This window comes from Notamacropus eugenii, chromosome 2 (genome assembly GCF_028372415.1).
Source record: "Notamacropus eugenii isolate mMacEug1 chromosome 2, mMacEug1.pri_v2, whole genome shotgun sequence".
NCBI classification, from domain to species: Eukaryota; Metazoa; Chordata; class Mammalia; order Diprotodontia; family Macropodidae; genus Notamacropus; species Notamacropus eugenii.
The window spans coordinates 509688827-509703169 of NC_092873.1; the positions used below are offsets into that span (position 1 = coordinate 509688827).

A 14343-nucleotide genomic window follows, 5' to 3' on the forward strand; every position below is an offset into this window, starting at 1 on the left:
CCTTAGCGATGGGCACTCACCACCTTCTAAGGCAGCCCTGTCCACTCTGGGATGGCTTCAATTGCAAGCAATGTCTTCCTCCATCCACCAGTCCTAGCTCTGTCCTGGGGAGCCAAGCAGAAGAGGTCCAATCTCTCCTCCTCTTCTTCCCCTCAGATTAAAAAGTCTGGTATGGACAATCATTCCTGTGGAAGCTCTGGAGGTTTCTAACAGATTTCTCTGCTGGTCCAGAGTCAGGCTCTAACTCTGGGTTCTGTAGCCAGAGCCTCTGCTGGGGCAAAGGAAACCAAGCAGGCTGAACCAGAGTTCAGAGTTCAGAAGTTCTGAACCCATGTCTGTGAACTGGTTTCTTTTGTATGTGGACAACTGCATTTCACTCTCTTTAGTTTCCTTTCTAATCCTACACATTCTGTTTTGTTCTGAGAGAGGGTCCCTAAGCTTCAGCAGACTTAGGGGTAGGGGTGGGGGTCGAAGACACAAAAATGGTTTCAAACTCTTTGAACAAAATGATCTCTAAGAGCCATTGAGATTGACAACCCTGTGAATCTCAGCCTGTGGGAGATGAGTGGGGCGGGTTAGGGAGGCAGCCTGGAACACTGGGACATCTGCTGGGTTACAAATTACCGGCTCCTAGGCTCAGTGCTGCTGCTGGGGCAGGGGAAGTCAGGTAACCTTGGGCAGGCCATATCACCTCTCTGTGCCCCTTTCCCTCATCAATCTGATCAGGTCCTAGAAAGGACCAAACAAATCGTAATAGTCACACCTGATGACTTTAGCACCTTATCACGGCCATTTTACAGGTGAGGATACAGAGAGGTGAGGGAGTTGGCCCCCATCACATAATCAGCTCAAGGCAGACAGCTGCACAGGCTTGCTGGGCCCAAGCCCCCAACTGGGGCAAGCCAAGATCACCACATTCATGGAGATCTGTGCCTCTGCCTTTGGAGACCAGGATCCTGAAGAGAAAGGAGCCCTTCCTTCTGGGGTCAGACACAGGGATTCAGGGCTTGTCCTCAGCACCCTCAGGCGCTACTGGCCTGGGAACAGAAGCTCCCATACCCCTGCTTTCCCCATACCTACCAAGGGCTTTCCAGAGGAAAAAGCCACCCAGATCTAAGGCGGGCACAGCCATGATCATCATTCCCCTTTTACAGGAGAGGAAACTGAGGCCCAGAGAGGGAAGTGATGTACCCATGGTTATACCAGCAGCAAGGGCCAGACTTCTGAGCTTTTGTAAGAGGATCTGATCTCAGCTTCCCTGGGCCTCCCTCCGCTGCTCTCAGCCTTTCAAAGACTGGCCCTTGTTCTTCCACCTGGCACCTGGCCTTGCAGCCCTGGACCATCCCGGTCATCCTCATCTGGCAACCCTCAAACTAAGCCCAGTCCTCTAGGCAGGGTCTGTCTGACCAGGGACAAAGATGAGGACAGTTCCCAGCTCTGAATGGGGAGCCTCTATCCCACGAACTTCTTGAGCTAACAAGCACATTGCTGGCAAATCCTGAGCCCCCTCCCCACGAATGCCCTCTCCAACAAACTGCTGCCTGGCCAAGGTCCTTCCATCTCATACTGGAGAATTGATTTTTTGAACCCACAGAGTAAAGCTTTACATTTAGTCAGATACAATGTAACCTCATCTTCATTCAAAGTGGCTGCCCTTCAAGGACTTTTTGGATGCTCATTCTGTCACCCAAGATGGTGGCTGTCTAGCTGAGCTGGAGTTCTATGGAAAGCACACCCTCTGTGGCTTCTGGATAAAGCCACCAGTGAAAACAGGAGGCAGCAAAGAGGCAGACAGATGCTCTGGCCCTGGCTCCAGTCAGGCAGCTCAGACATGCTGTGGATCTCGCTCAGCAGCCTCATTCTACAGGAGTTCCACCAGACAAGGGTGAGTTTCCTCCTTTGAGCCCCTCTCTACCCACCCCACCAGCATGGCCAGCACTTACCACTGCCCAGCCGCAGTAGCAGCACATCCTGGAGCCGGCGATTCAGGTCCCGGAGTTCCTTCATCTCTGACACCAGCGTCCCACATTCCTTGAGCTTCTTGGCCTGCTGCACGAGCTGTCTGCGAGTCCGCTCCAGTTCCTGCTGGATATGGCGCATCTCCTCCTGCTGCTGCTGGTAGCTCCTGAGCAGCTCCTCATACAGGGCCCGGGGTACCATGGCATCATCCATATTGTCCATGCCATCCACGCCCTTGGAGGAGTCCACAAAGATGTCCTCAGGGCTGCCACTGCCCACCAGGCTCAGCCCGTTCTGTTTCTCGAGGCGAGCCACCACGGCCTCGATGCTCTTGTGGGCACCTGACTCACTTTGCTTCCGCCCCTCTTGTCTCTGGGGGTGACAACAGAGGAAACAGAGGTCAATGTCAACTCCTGCATGTGGGCTCAAAAAGTCAACTGCACAAAGAGAGAAGAGGGAGCACTAGGGATAGAGGAAGGGTGGGTGGGGGAGGGGTGAAAAAGTCCTGGGACTGAGCAAAACCACCAACAGGAAGTGCCTGTTGAATACAGAGCATGGGGATCTCACCCTGAGGGAGCTCAGAGTCTTGGAAATGCGGGGGCACCAACACAGAGAGCACCAATATACCCCATTTCATGTAAATGCCCCTGAGAGGCACTGACCCAATGTGCCCCAGGGTCTGAGGAGGAGCATCTGACTTGAGATTTCAGGAATGGCGAAGGAGCTCAGTGTAGTATGCAAGTCTCAAGGTTCAGGGATGCTATCTGTCCAGAGGGAGGGAGGCAACCATCCTATCCCCCGCTGCCTGGCCAGAGTCTGCTCTGGACCACAGTGGGCAGAGGGGGCTGGAGACAATGCCATGAAAGGCACTGGGAAAGGCTCTGGGGATGCCCCTCCTAGAGCAGACTTTGGGGGAACATGATCTGGTCATCAAGCAGCTCATGGCTTGGGCCAGAGCCTGGACTCACTCTGCTCGGCCCCAGAGGACAAAATGAGGTGCAAAGGAGTGAGGTGGGTAAGACAGGGCCGGCTACGAGGAAGCAGATCTAGCCATTCACCCAAGGAGGAGGACATTCCAAACACCCAGGAGGGTCCAGGCAGAGAACCCCACACTTTTGACTTGGCCATAATTTAGTAAGTACCTACAGAATTCCATGCACTTGCCTGAGCATGGGGGATACAAAGAGAGGCAGGGCCCCACCCCCTCCCTCAGCCCCAGCCCCAAAGCCCATACAACCCAATAGAGACAGAGCCCTGACTGCTGAGGTCCCTTGTGCATCAGAGCTCAACAGAAATGCTCTGGTAACTGCCTTAGCCTTGGGCCTTTCCAAGCCCATCTGGAGACTTCTGTTCTTTATGTCCCAAGAGTTAAACAGAACCAAAGAATGTCAGACAGAGCTGGGAGGGGCCTGAGGACAGGGGATGTCAGGGCTGGGAATGCCCTTAAAACAGAAGAGCACATTCTGACATTGTGTTCTAGAGTCTTAGGCCCCTCCCAGCTCTGACACTGTCTGCTTTAAATGTCTCAGCCAAGAGAGCCCTTGAAGATAACCCCAGGATCAAGGTTGGCCCCTGGCTGACCTCCCCAGCTCCATGACTCCTACCCAGTGCTTGATCTTTCTAGGAGCCCCAGAGGCCCCAGCCAGGAAGGGGTAGAGTTGGGCTGAGCCCTGCCCCTCCACCCAGCTCCTGGAACACAGGGGTCCACCCGGCAGGAGGGGATGTCATTGGTGGCCACCACAGCTGCTGCAGTGCAGGGCTGGCCATAGGCTCCCAGGCCTGCCACTGCCTCGGGGCTCACAGCTTTATGATACCAACTCTTGTTGAACAAACTCATAAAGCAGTTTACAGAGGGAAGGTTAGAGCAGTGGGCTGGCACACACCCACCACAACGCAGCCAAACCCTTCAGAGCCAGCAGGGGCCCGGGCCATCACTCGGCTCCTGCCAAGGATCTGCCTCTGCCAGAGTGAGGGACCTGGGTTCTAATTCTGACACCACTACTTCCTCGCTGTATGAATGGGAGAGCAAGCCCATTTCCCTGTCTCAGTCCATTTCGTCCACTATAAAAGGAGGGCTTTGGATGAGAAGGTTCCCAAGGCCCTTCCCGCCACAGCACCTGTCAACTCTGTGACCCGAGGAAACTCAGTTTCCTCATGTCTAAAGTAGGAACAATATACTTGAAAGGCCTAGCTCATAGGACTGACATGAGAAAGCATTCAGAATCCCTGACTGAAGGAATACAGAAGGAACTGACAGGGTGCTTGGGTGCCTGTGCTTGGACCCTAATTCCAAAATCACAATTCTCTCTAGCCTCAAAACACCGCCCCTGGCAGTTGATCCCCAGATCAAGGACAGCCTGCCCCACCAAAACCTTCACCTCCCTTCCTGCTACAGTAGCCAGCTGCACCTACAGAAGTTATTAGTTTGAACTGGCTGTGTCCTGGCTCATAAAGATATTTAGTACTCACTGACCTATCATATGCATCCTGGACTTGGATGTGGGTATACGCCTGACATTTATCTTGTCAAAACAAAGCATTGATGAGAACAGCCTGGGTATTTCTCAGTCAGCTCTAACCATTAGCTGACTTAGTGAAGCAGGCCTAAAACCACACCTTCCTGTATCCCCACCTTGGGTTATTTCCCAGTGAACTCTAGGTAAAATGCCTGAGCAGTAGAAACTAAAAGTGCATGTTCCTTCAAGAACTGACCACTCCTTAATATATTTATTTTTTTCCTTCCTTCCTTCCTTCCTTCCTTCCTTCTTTCCTTCCTTCCTTCCTTCCTTCCTTCCTTCCTTCCTTCCTTCCTTCCTTCCTTCCTTCCTTCCTTCCTTCCTTCCTTCTTTCGTTCCATCTTTCCACAAAACCTTAAACCAGTTCGCCCTGAAGCTCATAACAGTTTTCTGCCCAAGCTTCATTTAATGGCTGTATTTTGGGTCCTCCTGGCTTACAGTGAATGTCAATGGTAACTGTTTCTCTTTGGAAGAGTGAACTTGAGGGTCTTCCCCTCCCAGCTTGATTTTTTCTTTTTTCTAATTAAAGAGCCATCCTTTGACTCACTTCTTTTTTTTTTTTTTTTCCTTGACTTCTTAAAGCAGCCTATTGACTGAACAGGTGTTACCTCACTCCAAGTGAGAATCTGAAAAGGCCTTAGCCTAAAAGGGCCAGGGTCTCCCATTACATCCTGGGTCATCTCCAGTCATCCTGATAAATATCTGATCATTGGATCCAGATGGTACTGGAGGAGAAAGTGAGGCTGGTGACCTGGCACAACCCTTCCTCACTCAAATCAAAGCCAATTGCAAGTCCTCTTCAGAAAAGAAGGACAAACACAACTCCTTAACCATTCCCTAATCCCACCCTGAAGCACTTGATTAGCATATTTGGCACATGTTTTACTATAGAATATCCTGTATAAACTGTACCCTCTTTTAAATCGCAGGTACTCTAAGAACTCTTGCCCACTGAAAAGCATAACAATAAACTTTTGCCACCTTGACCTCAAAAATGCTTGAGCCTGTGAATTCATTCTGGATGACCCTCTCCTGTACTCTGGTCTTTGGGGGGGTCCCCAAATACCCCCACCTTTCCAATCTCATCCGATTCATCAATTCCCTGTCTTCTGATCAGGCCCATGGATCCAGAACAGCCCCTGGAAATCAGTTGAGTCTGGCCCCTTATTGTACAGTGGAAACCAGAGATGGGCAGGGACTCCACAAGAGGCAGGATGGAGCATCCAGTCCAGCTCATGACTGTGTACTGAACACGTGCCCTCCAGTGTTTGCTTGAAGACCCCTCCCCACGGGGTGCCAGTCACAGAACCTTCACAGGGACCCCCATGCCACTTTGGATGGAGATGAAAGTTCTTCCTCCACCCCTCTGGCTGTTGCCAGTTCTTTCACTGGGGGTCAAGCAGAACAAAGCTAATCCTTCTATCGCATGATCTCCTATGCTGTTTCTTCTTTAAGCTTACTGTGCCCACTGCCTCCCACAGTCCCTACGATAGTACACAACACACTGGTCACTTTCCAATTCTTCAATGTCCTTCTTAAGCTTTGGTGCCCAGGACTGGACTCGTTGAGCCAACTGTGTGCAGGGTGAGCTGGGAGGGTCTTGGGTCTGCCCCTGTTCCTCCTCTGGACACTATCTCCCTCCTACAGCAGCCCAAGACCTGCAGTAAACACCCAGTGTTTTGGTTGCTATATTGAGCTGTAGACTCATCGAAAGGCTGCCATCTACTCAAAGCCCCAGATCTTATCTACATCTGCTGGCTCGCCATGTCTCCTCAAGCCTGGCCTTGGGCAGCTGATTTTTTGAACCCCGGTGTAGGACTTGACATTGATCCTGCTTCATTTCATACAAGCTGACCTGGAGAATTCTTAAGCTACAACTACTTCCCAAAGGCCTCAAGCCCTTCCCAAGACAGGAAAGAAGGCGATACCTTACTGTGTCTAAACTCCCCATCGTCATCGCCATAGTCTCGGACCTCCTCCTCATCTTCTATGTGATTGAGGGAAAGTTTGGGGATTTTGATTTTCTTCTGCATGACACTATTTTCAAGGTCAGTTTTGTCCTCTGAAAACGTAGACGAAAAGAACAAGGTGAGTTACACAGGTAGAGAGATGCCCTTCAGGTGCCCAAGCATCCCAAGTGCTGGCTAATGCTTCTGGCAAGACCAGTTAAAAATGAGAAAGCTTCCTCATGGAATTACGAGATGTCTGAGAAGCCAGGAATCTCTGGGAGAGCCAGGAACATGCCCAAAGTCACACAAAGAGCCATGGCACCACCAAGGCACTCAGGCTAGGACCCTCTCCATGATGCCGTGTGCTGAGCTCAGGGACCCTGACAAGGGCATCCTGAAGGATCTCAAAATGAGATCATAGGAACTGGATTCCTCCTTCTCTTCTTCCTCAAAGGTTCCCCAACTGATGTATTCCAAATGCATTTCCCAACATGACCTAGAAAGGAGCATTTGGCATTCAACCAGCTCAAAGGCAAAACAAAGGTCGTGCTGGGGAAGGTATTATGTTTGGGGGTGTATGGTGTTTTGGTGGATGCGATTTTGGGGTGCATCTCTTCTGATACCATGTTGGATGAATCCCTGTTCTCCTGAATTTCCACATCTCATTAGAGAATGAAGATCATGGAGGAATAAGCGCCATCTAAGTCAGATATTTTGAAGACACAAAAGGCCAAGACTTCCAAAGTTCAGCTCTGAGCCATGGTTTCCCTAGGCTCAAACTCTGATTCACTTAAAGATGTCTGCTTTGCTTAGAGCTGGTCCCCTGGATGGATCACAATCTATGTGGTCAGGGGACCTGCAATAGCCTTAGAAATGGAGGTAAACCCTACTGCACCCTGGGCACCTGTTTCTATACTGGGGAGAACCATCTGTGAGGTGAAGACATGCTTAGTGGACAGAAACAACTCTTCCACACTGGATGTTGAGGGGGACAGAGGGAGTAAAGGAAGGTGAGGAGGGAATGACAGAAAGGAAAGGAGGGAGAAAGAGAGAGAAAGGAGAAGAATGAGAGAGGAAGGAGAGAGAGAGAAAGGAGGGGAGGGAGAGAGAGAGGAGGGAGAGCAAGAGAGAAAGGAAGATTGAGAGAGGGAAAGGAGGGGAAGGAGAGAGAGAGGAAGGAGAGAAAGGAGGGGAGGAAGAGAGAGGGAAAGGTAAGAGGGAGAGAGAAGAAAAGGAAAGGAGAGGAGAGGAGGGAGGGAGGGAGAAAGGGAAGGAGGGAGAGAGAAAGAGGGAAGGAGGGGGGGGAGGGAAGAACAAACTCTGGGGGGAGGCTGGATCTGTGGACACATTAGTGGGCTGGCTGTGGATGTCACTCCTGGAGTCTTAGGGACAGGGCCCTGGCAGGGGCCAGAGACTAAAACAATAGATCCCTCTATTGGGGGCTTTAGTATCTATATAGCTCTCTCATCCTAACAGCCCCATCAGCAGCCTGCACATGACTCATTACTTCCATTTTAGAGAAGAAACTGAGGCCTGAAGATAGAGATTTGCTCAGAGTCACCAAGCTAGTCAATCTGAACCCAGGTCTCTTGACTCTAGGCTTGGCACGTGAGTATTCCAGGAAGCTGTACTGTTTCTTTTAGCATTTCTAGCCCTGATGCTGGCAAAGGACAGGCCTAAGACCTTGACCTAAGACATGAACCTTCCTCCTCCCTCCTCAAGATCAATCCGCAAATATCTCCACTCTAAGGTTGCAGCAGCAACAGCAGGCCCTGTCAGCATCTGCAAGAAGCTTTGGGTGTCTATAAGGAGAGGGGGCCAAGGAGGACAGGGAGGCGCCAACATCTTAGGCCTCAATCAAGGGAAAGTTTCTGGTCTTTCTTTAAAACAAGCAAAAAATAAAAATGTTTAAAGCTGTTCCAGTTCTTTTTTTCTCTCTCTTTTCTAGACCTAAAAATAAACAAATCAACAGAATTATGCAAAACTGCTATAAATTAACAGAGATCAGGGCAAGGGCTGAGGGTTTGCAGGGAAATGTTCAGAGCATGAGGTCTTGGGTTCAAATGTCAGCCCTCTCATTAGGAGGACATTGAGAGGCCAGGCACTTAGCACGTGAAGAAACTGAGGCAGGGACAGGAGAAGCAGCAGTAGGTGAAGCCCTGGCCGTAGAGGTTTCATGTGCGTCTTTGGATGCCTCCTGACTATGTTACCCTGGGCAAGTCACCTAAGATCTCTGAGCCTTAGGCTCTTCCTCTAACATGGGGCTGATCCCACGGTCACATCTCCCTCCCAGGGGATGCTGGGAGAGTCAAACAATGAGGTATTTGTGAATCTTTGGCAAGGACTACTACTATTACTCTAGCTGTTGCTGTTAGATGAGAGAAACACGGCCAGCTCCCTCCTCTCTTGGCCAGAGGATCGGTGCACAATAGTCAAATGGGGTGGGGCAGGAGGTATCAGTCCTGACCTGGGACACTTGGGTACCTCCATCACTCTGTCTTGCCATTGCTCTTGAGAAGGGTGGATCTACTGGCCTGTGGTCCCAGTCCCCATCTCTGTGATTCTGCCAACCCAAACGAGTCTCCCTGGCCACTCGAGGGCTGCCCGGGGATGTTGTCTCTACCTAGACAACAGAGGGCCTTCATCTGGAAGACGTGAACTTAGTTTGTAATAGTAGTTCAATACTACTGGTTTCCTTTGCAATCCTGTGCATTTTATTTTGCATATTTAAAAACAAAACTTTGCTAAAGGCCCATGGGCTTTCCCAGGCTGACTTCACAAAGGGAAAGGAGTCCTGCGTTAGTATGTCAGCTCCTTGTGGGGAGGGATCAACTTTGCTTTTGTATCCCTGGCATCTGGCACAGTGCTTGGCATTCAGTAAGAGGCAAATAAATGCTTTTTCTTTCATTCATTCCCTGGGGCTCAATCTTCATGTGTAGAATGAGAGGACCCCTTCCAGATCTTCACCCCAGAATCCTAGCAATTCAGGTCATCTGGTCCAGCCCTGCTACCCACCCACCCCAGGCACAGACCGTCTAGACTCGAAGCCTTCCTGGTTCTTCTACCAGACTCTGAGTTTACCAAGCACAGGCCAGTGGCTACAAAGACAGAGGCAGTGCCAGTGACTCTGATCATCACTCTTCACATCCCCCTGCAGCAGCTCCCTGACCCCAGCCTGGGAGGACAGACATGTCTATCCTCAGCTGGGAAGGCCCAAGATCCCCCAAAGGCCACTGGTCAATGACAGATCATGTCTTCCTGTCCTATTTCTTCCCCAGAGCAGAGGATGGTGTTAAGTGTTAGGATGTCCCTGTTCCTGCCAGCACAGTTAAGCAGAGCCCTGAGGTTAGCATAGCAAAGCAGATGATGGTGTTACCAAGGCAGACCCTGGAAGCCAGACTGGGAGCCTTGAAGCCCCTGGTCATGGAGAAAGCCAGGTGAGTAAGCAGCCACTGACTGCACTGACTTTTTTATTTCTAGGTCCCAGTCGGTGTTTGTAAGTGCAATGTGATTAGAGAAATTGCTTCTGAGCATGTTCAGGAGAAGGGAAGCCCTTCCTATGCCCCTGGTTAGGCCTGCCTTATAGGGCACTGAGTGTCTGCAGTCTTCACCAGCCAGCTCAGAGCACCAAAGGTCAGGAAGCATACCAGATGGGGACCAGAAGCCCTGAGTCCGAATCTCACCTTTGCCAGGGGTCTGGGGCGAAGACCTTCCCTTCTCTGCGCTTCAGTTTCCTCCCTTGAAAAATGAGAGAGATGGACTATGAAGTCCCCAAGGTATCTCTGACCTCTAAACAAGGATGGGGTGGATCAACACAATCTTGACCTTGGGCCTGAGCAATTCTGCCAAAAGCAGGGTCTTCCCAGAGAGGGAGCTAGGGGAGTTAAGGATGGCAAAACTCCCAGCCTGGCTATTCTAGGGAACAGATCCAAACCCAAGTGGATTGGAGAAGTGTCAGCCACAGCTTCTGTGGGCAGGAAGGATTTCCCAGTGTCTTTTGGTCCATCCCAAACTGCTGGCCATTCAGCCTCTGCCTGAAGCCCTCAGTGGATGGGAGGCCACCCCCAAACACAGAGTGGACTGTTAGACAAAGTGGACAAAGGAGGTTGGATTTAAAGGGTCCAGACTGGGGGGGCCTGCTCTGATTCAACCACTTGCTAGTTTCAGTCTCTTCATCAGGGAAATGGTATTAATCAAAGGATCACCGAGTGACTTCTTGAGAGCATGAAATCGGCACTGTAGGATACACTGAAAAATATGGGGATGTTTAGCCTGAAGATAAGACTTAGAGAGAAGGTGAAAACAGGAAGGAAGGGAATGTGACAGCTGTCATCTAGAACCTTAAAGGCCCCAAACAGCATGTCGTGGAGTGATGGGGGGTGGACAATGGAGGGAGGGAGATGTCATTCTACATGAGGAAAAATCTTGAAAGGTAGTAAGCTCCCCATTCCTAGAAATCTTCAAGAAGATGACCATTTGTCAGGGAGGGGATGTTGCAGTAAGAAAGTGAAGGTTGAGCTATATCCCATGAGGTCCCCCCAAACTCTCAAGATTCCATAACACATTAACTTTTCTTCCCTGGGACTTGGCTTCTCCATCTATAAAACAATGGGTTGGGACTGGAAGGACAATAAGGAACTCCCACCCCCGCCATCTCTGACACTCCTTTTTCTAAGGTACCATCCAGTTCTGATACTCTATGTTCTAAGTCCCCTCCCAGTCCCTACATTCTCTGTTCCAAGGCTCTCCCAGCCCTGACATCCCTTGTCCTCAGGCTCCTCCCAGCCCTGACATTCCCTGTTCTAAGTTCCCTCCCAGTCCTGATAATGGGGTGCTTAGGTGCCTGTGCTTGGACCCGAATTCTAAACTCACATTTCTTCTTAGCCTCAAAACACTATCCCAGGCAGTTTCTCCCCAGCCCAAGGCCAGCCTGCGTTAGATCTCCCTTCCTGCTACAGTAGCCAGCTGCACCTACAGAATTTATTAGTTTGAACCAGCTGTATACTGGTTGAGCTGGCTGTGTCCTGGGTTATAAAGTACTCACTGACCAATCATACGCATCCTAGACTGAGACACATGTATCCTCCCTCACATTTATCTTGTCTAACAAGACACTGATTAGGAGCAGCTTGGGTATGACTTAGTCTGTCCTGACCATTAGCTGACTTAATGAGGTTTCAAGCCTAAAACCACACCTCCACATAGCCCCCTCCTTTGGGCTGTTTCCTGACAAACTCTGGGTAAAATACCTGTACAGTAGATACTAAAAGTGCATGTTCCTTTAAGAACTAACCACTCCCTAATCCCTCCCTGAATCATTTAGTTAGCATATTTGGGACATGTTTTACTATAGAACATCCTATATAAACTTTAACTGCACCCCTCTAAGGTTGCAGGCTCCCTAAGAACTCTTGCCTGCTGAAAAGCATAACAATAAATCTTTACCACTTTGACTTCAAGAATGCCTGAGTCTGTGAATTCATTCTAGGTGACCCGCCCCTGTACTCTGGTCCTTAGGGAGTCTCACAATTTGCTTCCCCCTTTTTTTCCAACTCTAATCACGGACATTCCCTGTTCCAAGGTCCTCCCAGCTCCAACATTCCCCTACCCTATGGCGCCTCCCAGATGAGATATCCTCTAAGTCCTAAGATCCTTAACATTCTCTGTTACGATATTCTCTGTTCTCAGATCTAAGGACTCTGACACCTCCAACATTCTAGGATTCTCTCACTGACCAGGATGATGGATTTACCCAGTGGCCCCTGGAAAGCTCCTTAATAGACTTAATTCGTCTTACAGGAGTCAGGTCTCTGTTCCAAACCAGGCTTGCACTAGGAAAGACTCTATCTTTATGGCTTCCAAGGTTTAACTAAGCTCTGTGTGAAGAGGGGCCTCTGGCAGACACCCGAACCCTCCAGGTCACCCAAGTCCACCAAGAGTTCAAAATAGCCCAGCAGGGCAGCTGCCTGCATATTGGGCAGAGGACAAGTTCTTGCCTTGGAGCTGAGGCTGGATCCTACTGGAGCACTTTGTTTTCACCTGTGGGGTGGGGAGAGAGGAGAAGTGGGCCTTGAGGTGGGCATTCTCCATCAAGTCTACGCTCAGAAACTCAATAAGCTTCTGCTAGGAAAAGTGCAAAGAGCTACTTACCTGGGGAGATCTTCTGTAAGTGCCAAGCCTGGCTAAGCAATGACCCCCAGGCATGGTGGGGGCAAAAAAATCCAAATGCTCTCAAGGTCCCACAGGAGCCCACCAACACTGGACTGGACCTCAACAAGTGGCTGTGTAGTGTCAAACAGGTAGTGTTAGGAGGCATGCTATCTCCATTTTTCAGATGAGTAAACTGAGCCTCAGAAAAGTTAAGTGACTTGTTCAGGGTCACAAAGAGGTGTCCGATCAGCTCACATGAATGAGGAAAGAAGGTCAGAAAAGTCACATGACTTGCCCAGACCACATAAGTTTGGTCTCCCAATTTCAAGGGGCCTGCTGATCTCGCCCAAGTATACTAGAAGAATCTGCAAACAATGGAAAGATCCTCAGTGTCCAGGAAAAAGAAGGGTACCTTGCATGTTCCAGGAGTCTCCTTGAAAATGAAAGTCTGGAGGGGAGGGCACTGATAGTTAAAATCAATCAGTCAATCAACAAACATTTGTGGATACTATCAGGGAAAGTGAAGCCATCCTTATCTTTAAAGGGGAAACATCTTAGTAGAGATGCCCTGGGGGAAGTGGGGGGAGGGAGGAGAGGCACTACCAGGATAATCATGGGAGCCTTCCTGAGGGAGATGGGATACAAGCTAAACCTTGAAAGGAGCTAGGAGTCCCCAGGGGCAGGAGAAGCATTCCATTATGGCAGTGGGACCACCCTTGCAAACCACAGCCAGTGGGTCACAGGCCAGAGTTGGAGTGAGATCTATTATCACCCTGAAGAGGTCGTGAGACTGCAGTTCAGACTGGGAAGGACTTTCAATGCCATATACATGAGTTTGTACTTAATCCTAAGGGACATGGGGAGTCACTGCAGCTTCTTGAGTAGAGGAGGGACATGGTCAGATCAGGAACTGGGAGAAGGAGGATGGATTGGAGAGAGAGAAGAGTGGAGACATGGAGGCCAATGGGGAGACAGCAATAACCCAGGCAAGGGATGAGCAACAAGGGAGACTCTGGGGATATTGTGGAGGGAGAAATAACAGGATGGAGCAGCAAACACAGGAGGGGAGGGCCGGGCCTGGCAGCAGAACGGGGCTGTCAAAGGAAGAGGGACATGCAGAAGAGGGGGAAAGAGGAGTTTTAATTGGGGGTCCAGACTATGCAGTGAAGATGCTAGGGCTCAGGAGAGAGGGAAGGGCTGGATTTAGAGGTTTCAGAGCTGAGAATGGAATTCAGGGGAGTTTGTGAGATCACCAAGAGTTAGAAAAGGGGAAGGCCCAGGACAGAGGCCTGAGAGGCATCCGCCGTTAGAGGGGGCTACAGAGATGATGAGCCTGCAGGGGACATGATGAGACAGCTGACAGAAGAACCAGGAGACAACAGAGCAGAGGGAGAGGTCAAGAATGAAGAGGGAGGAGGAGAAAAAAGTCCAGCTGGGAGAGGCCTTAGGACAGAGAAATGAATGTCCATGGTGGAAAACTCCTTAGAACACAGAATGTCAGAGCTGGGTGGGCCCACAGGATAGAGAGGCCTTAGAACATGGAATATCAGAGCTGGGAGGGCTCTTAGAACAAAGAACACAGAATGTCAGAGGCGGGAGAGGCCTTAGAACAGAGACCATCAGAGATGGAGGGAGCTGAGAACTGAAATGAAAAGTGGAGAGGCCTTGGAGCTGAGAAAGTCACATCTATTGAGGAGCAGTCTGGCCTCTCTGGAGGCACTAACTCATGGATGAGTCCATTCCCTTCTCTGGAAACTGAGGATACTGCA

General features: G+C 50.2%; 1 protein-coding gene across 9 annotated transcripts in view; it reads right to left on the bottom strand.

Moving 5' to 3' along the window:
• The window catches only part of BEND5 (BEN domain containing 5), a 906797-nt gene that overhangs the window by 152113 nt on the left and 740341 nt on the right, over window positions 1–14343 (bottom strand). For 4 of the 9 annotated variants that reach the window (XM_072649371.1, XM_072649374.1, XM_072649376.1 and 1 more), the window contains 2 exons: window positions 6404–6537; window positions 1944–2331 (listed from right to left, as the gene is read on the bottom strand). The exons of 1 other annotated variant lie outside the window; for it this stretch is intronic. In XM_072649371.1, the coding sequence (XP_072505472.1) occupies window positions 1944–2331; window positions 6404–6537 (522 nt within the window). Of the gene's footprint in view, window positions 1–1943; window positions 2332–6403; window positions 6538–10107; window positions 10163–12420; window positions 12464–12574; window positions 12706–14343 lie in introns of those variants that run through there. 4 more of the 9 variants (XM_072649381.1, XM_072649380.1, XM_072649375.1 and 1 more) reach the window with 3 other exon arrangements.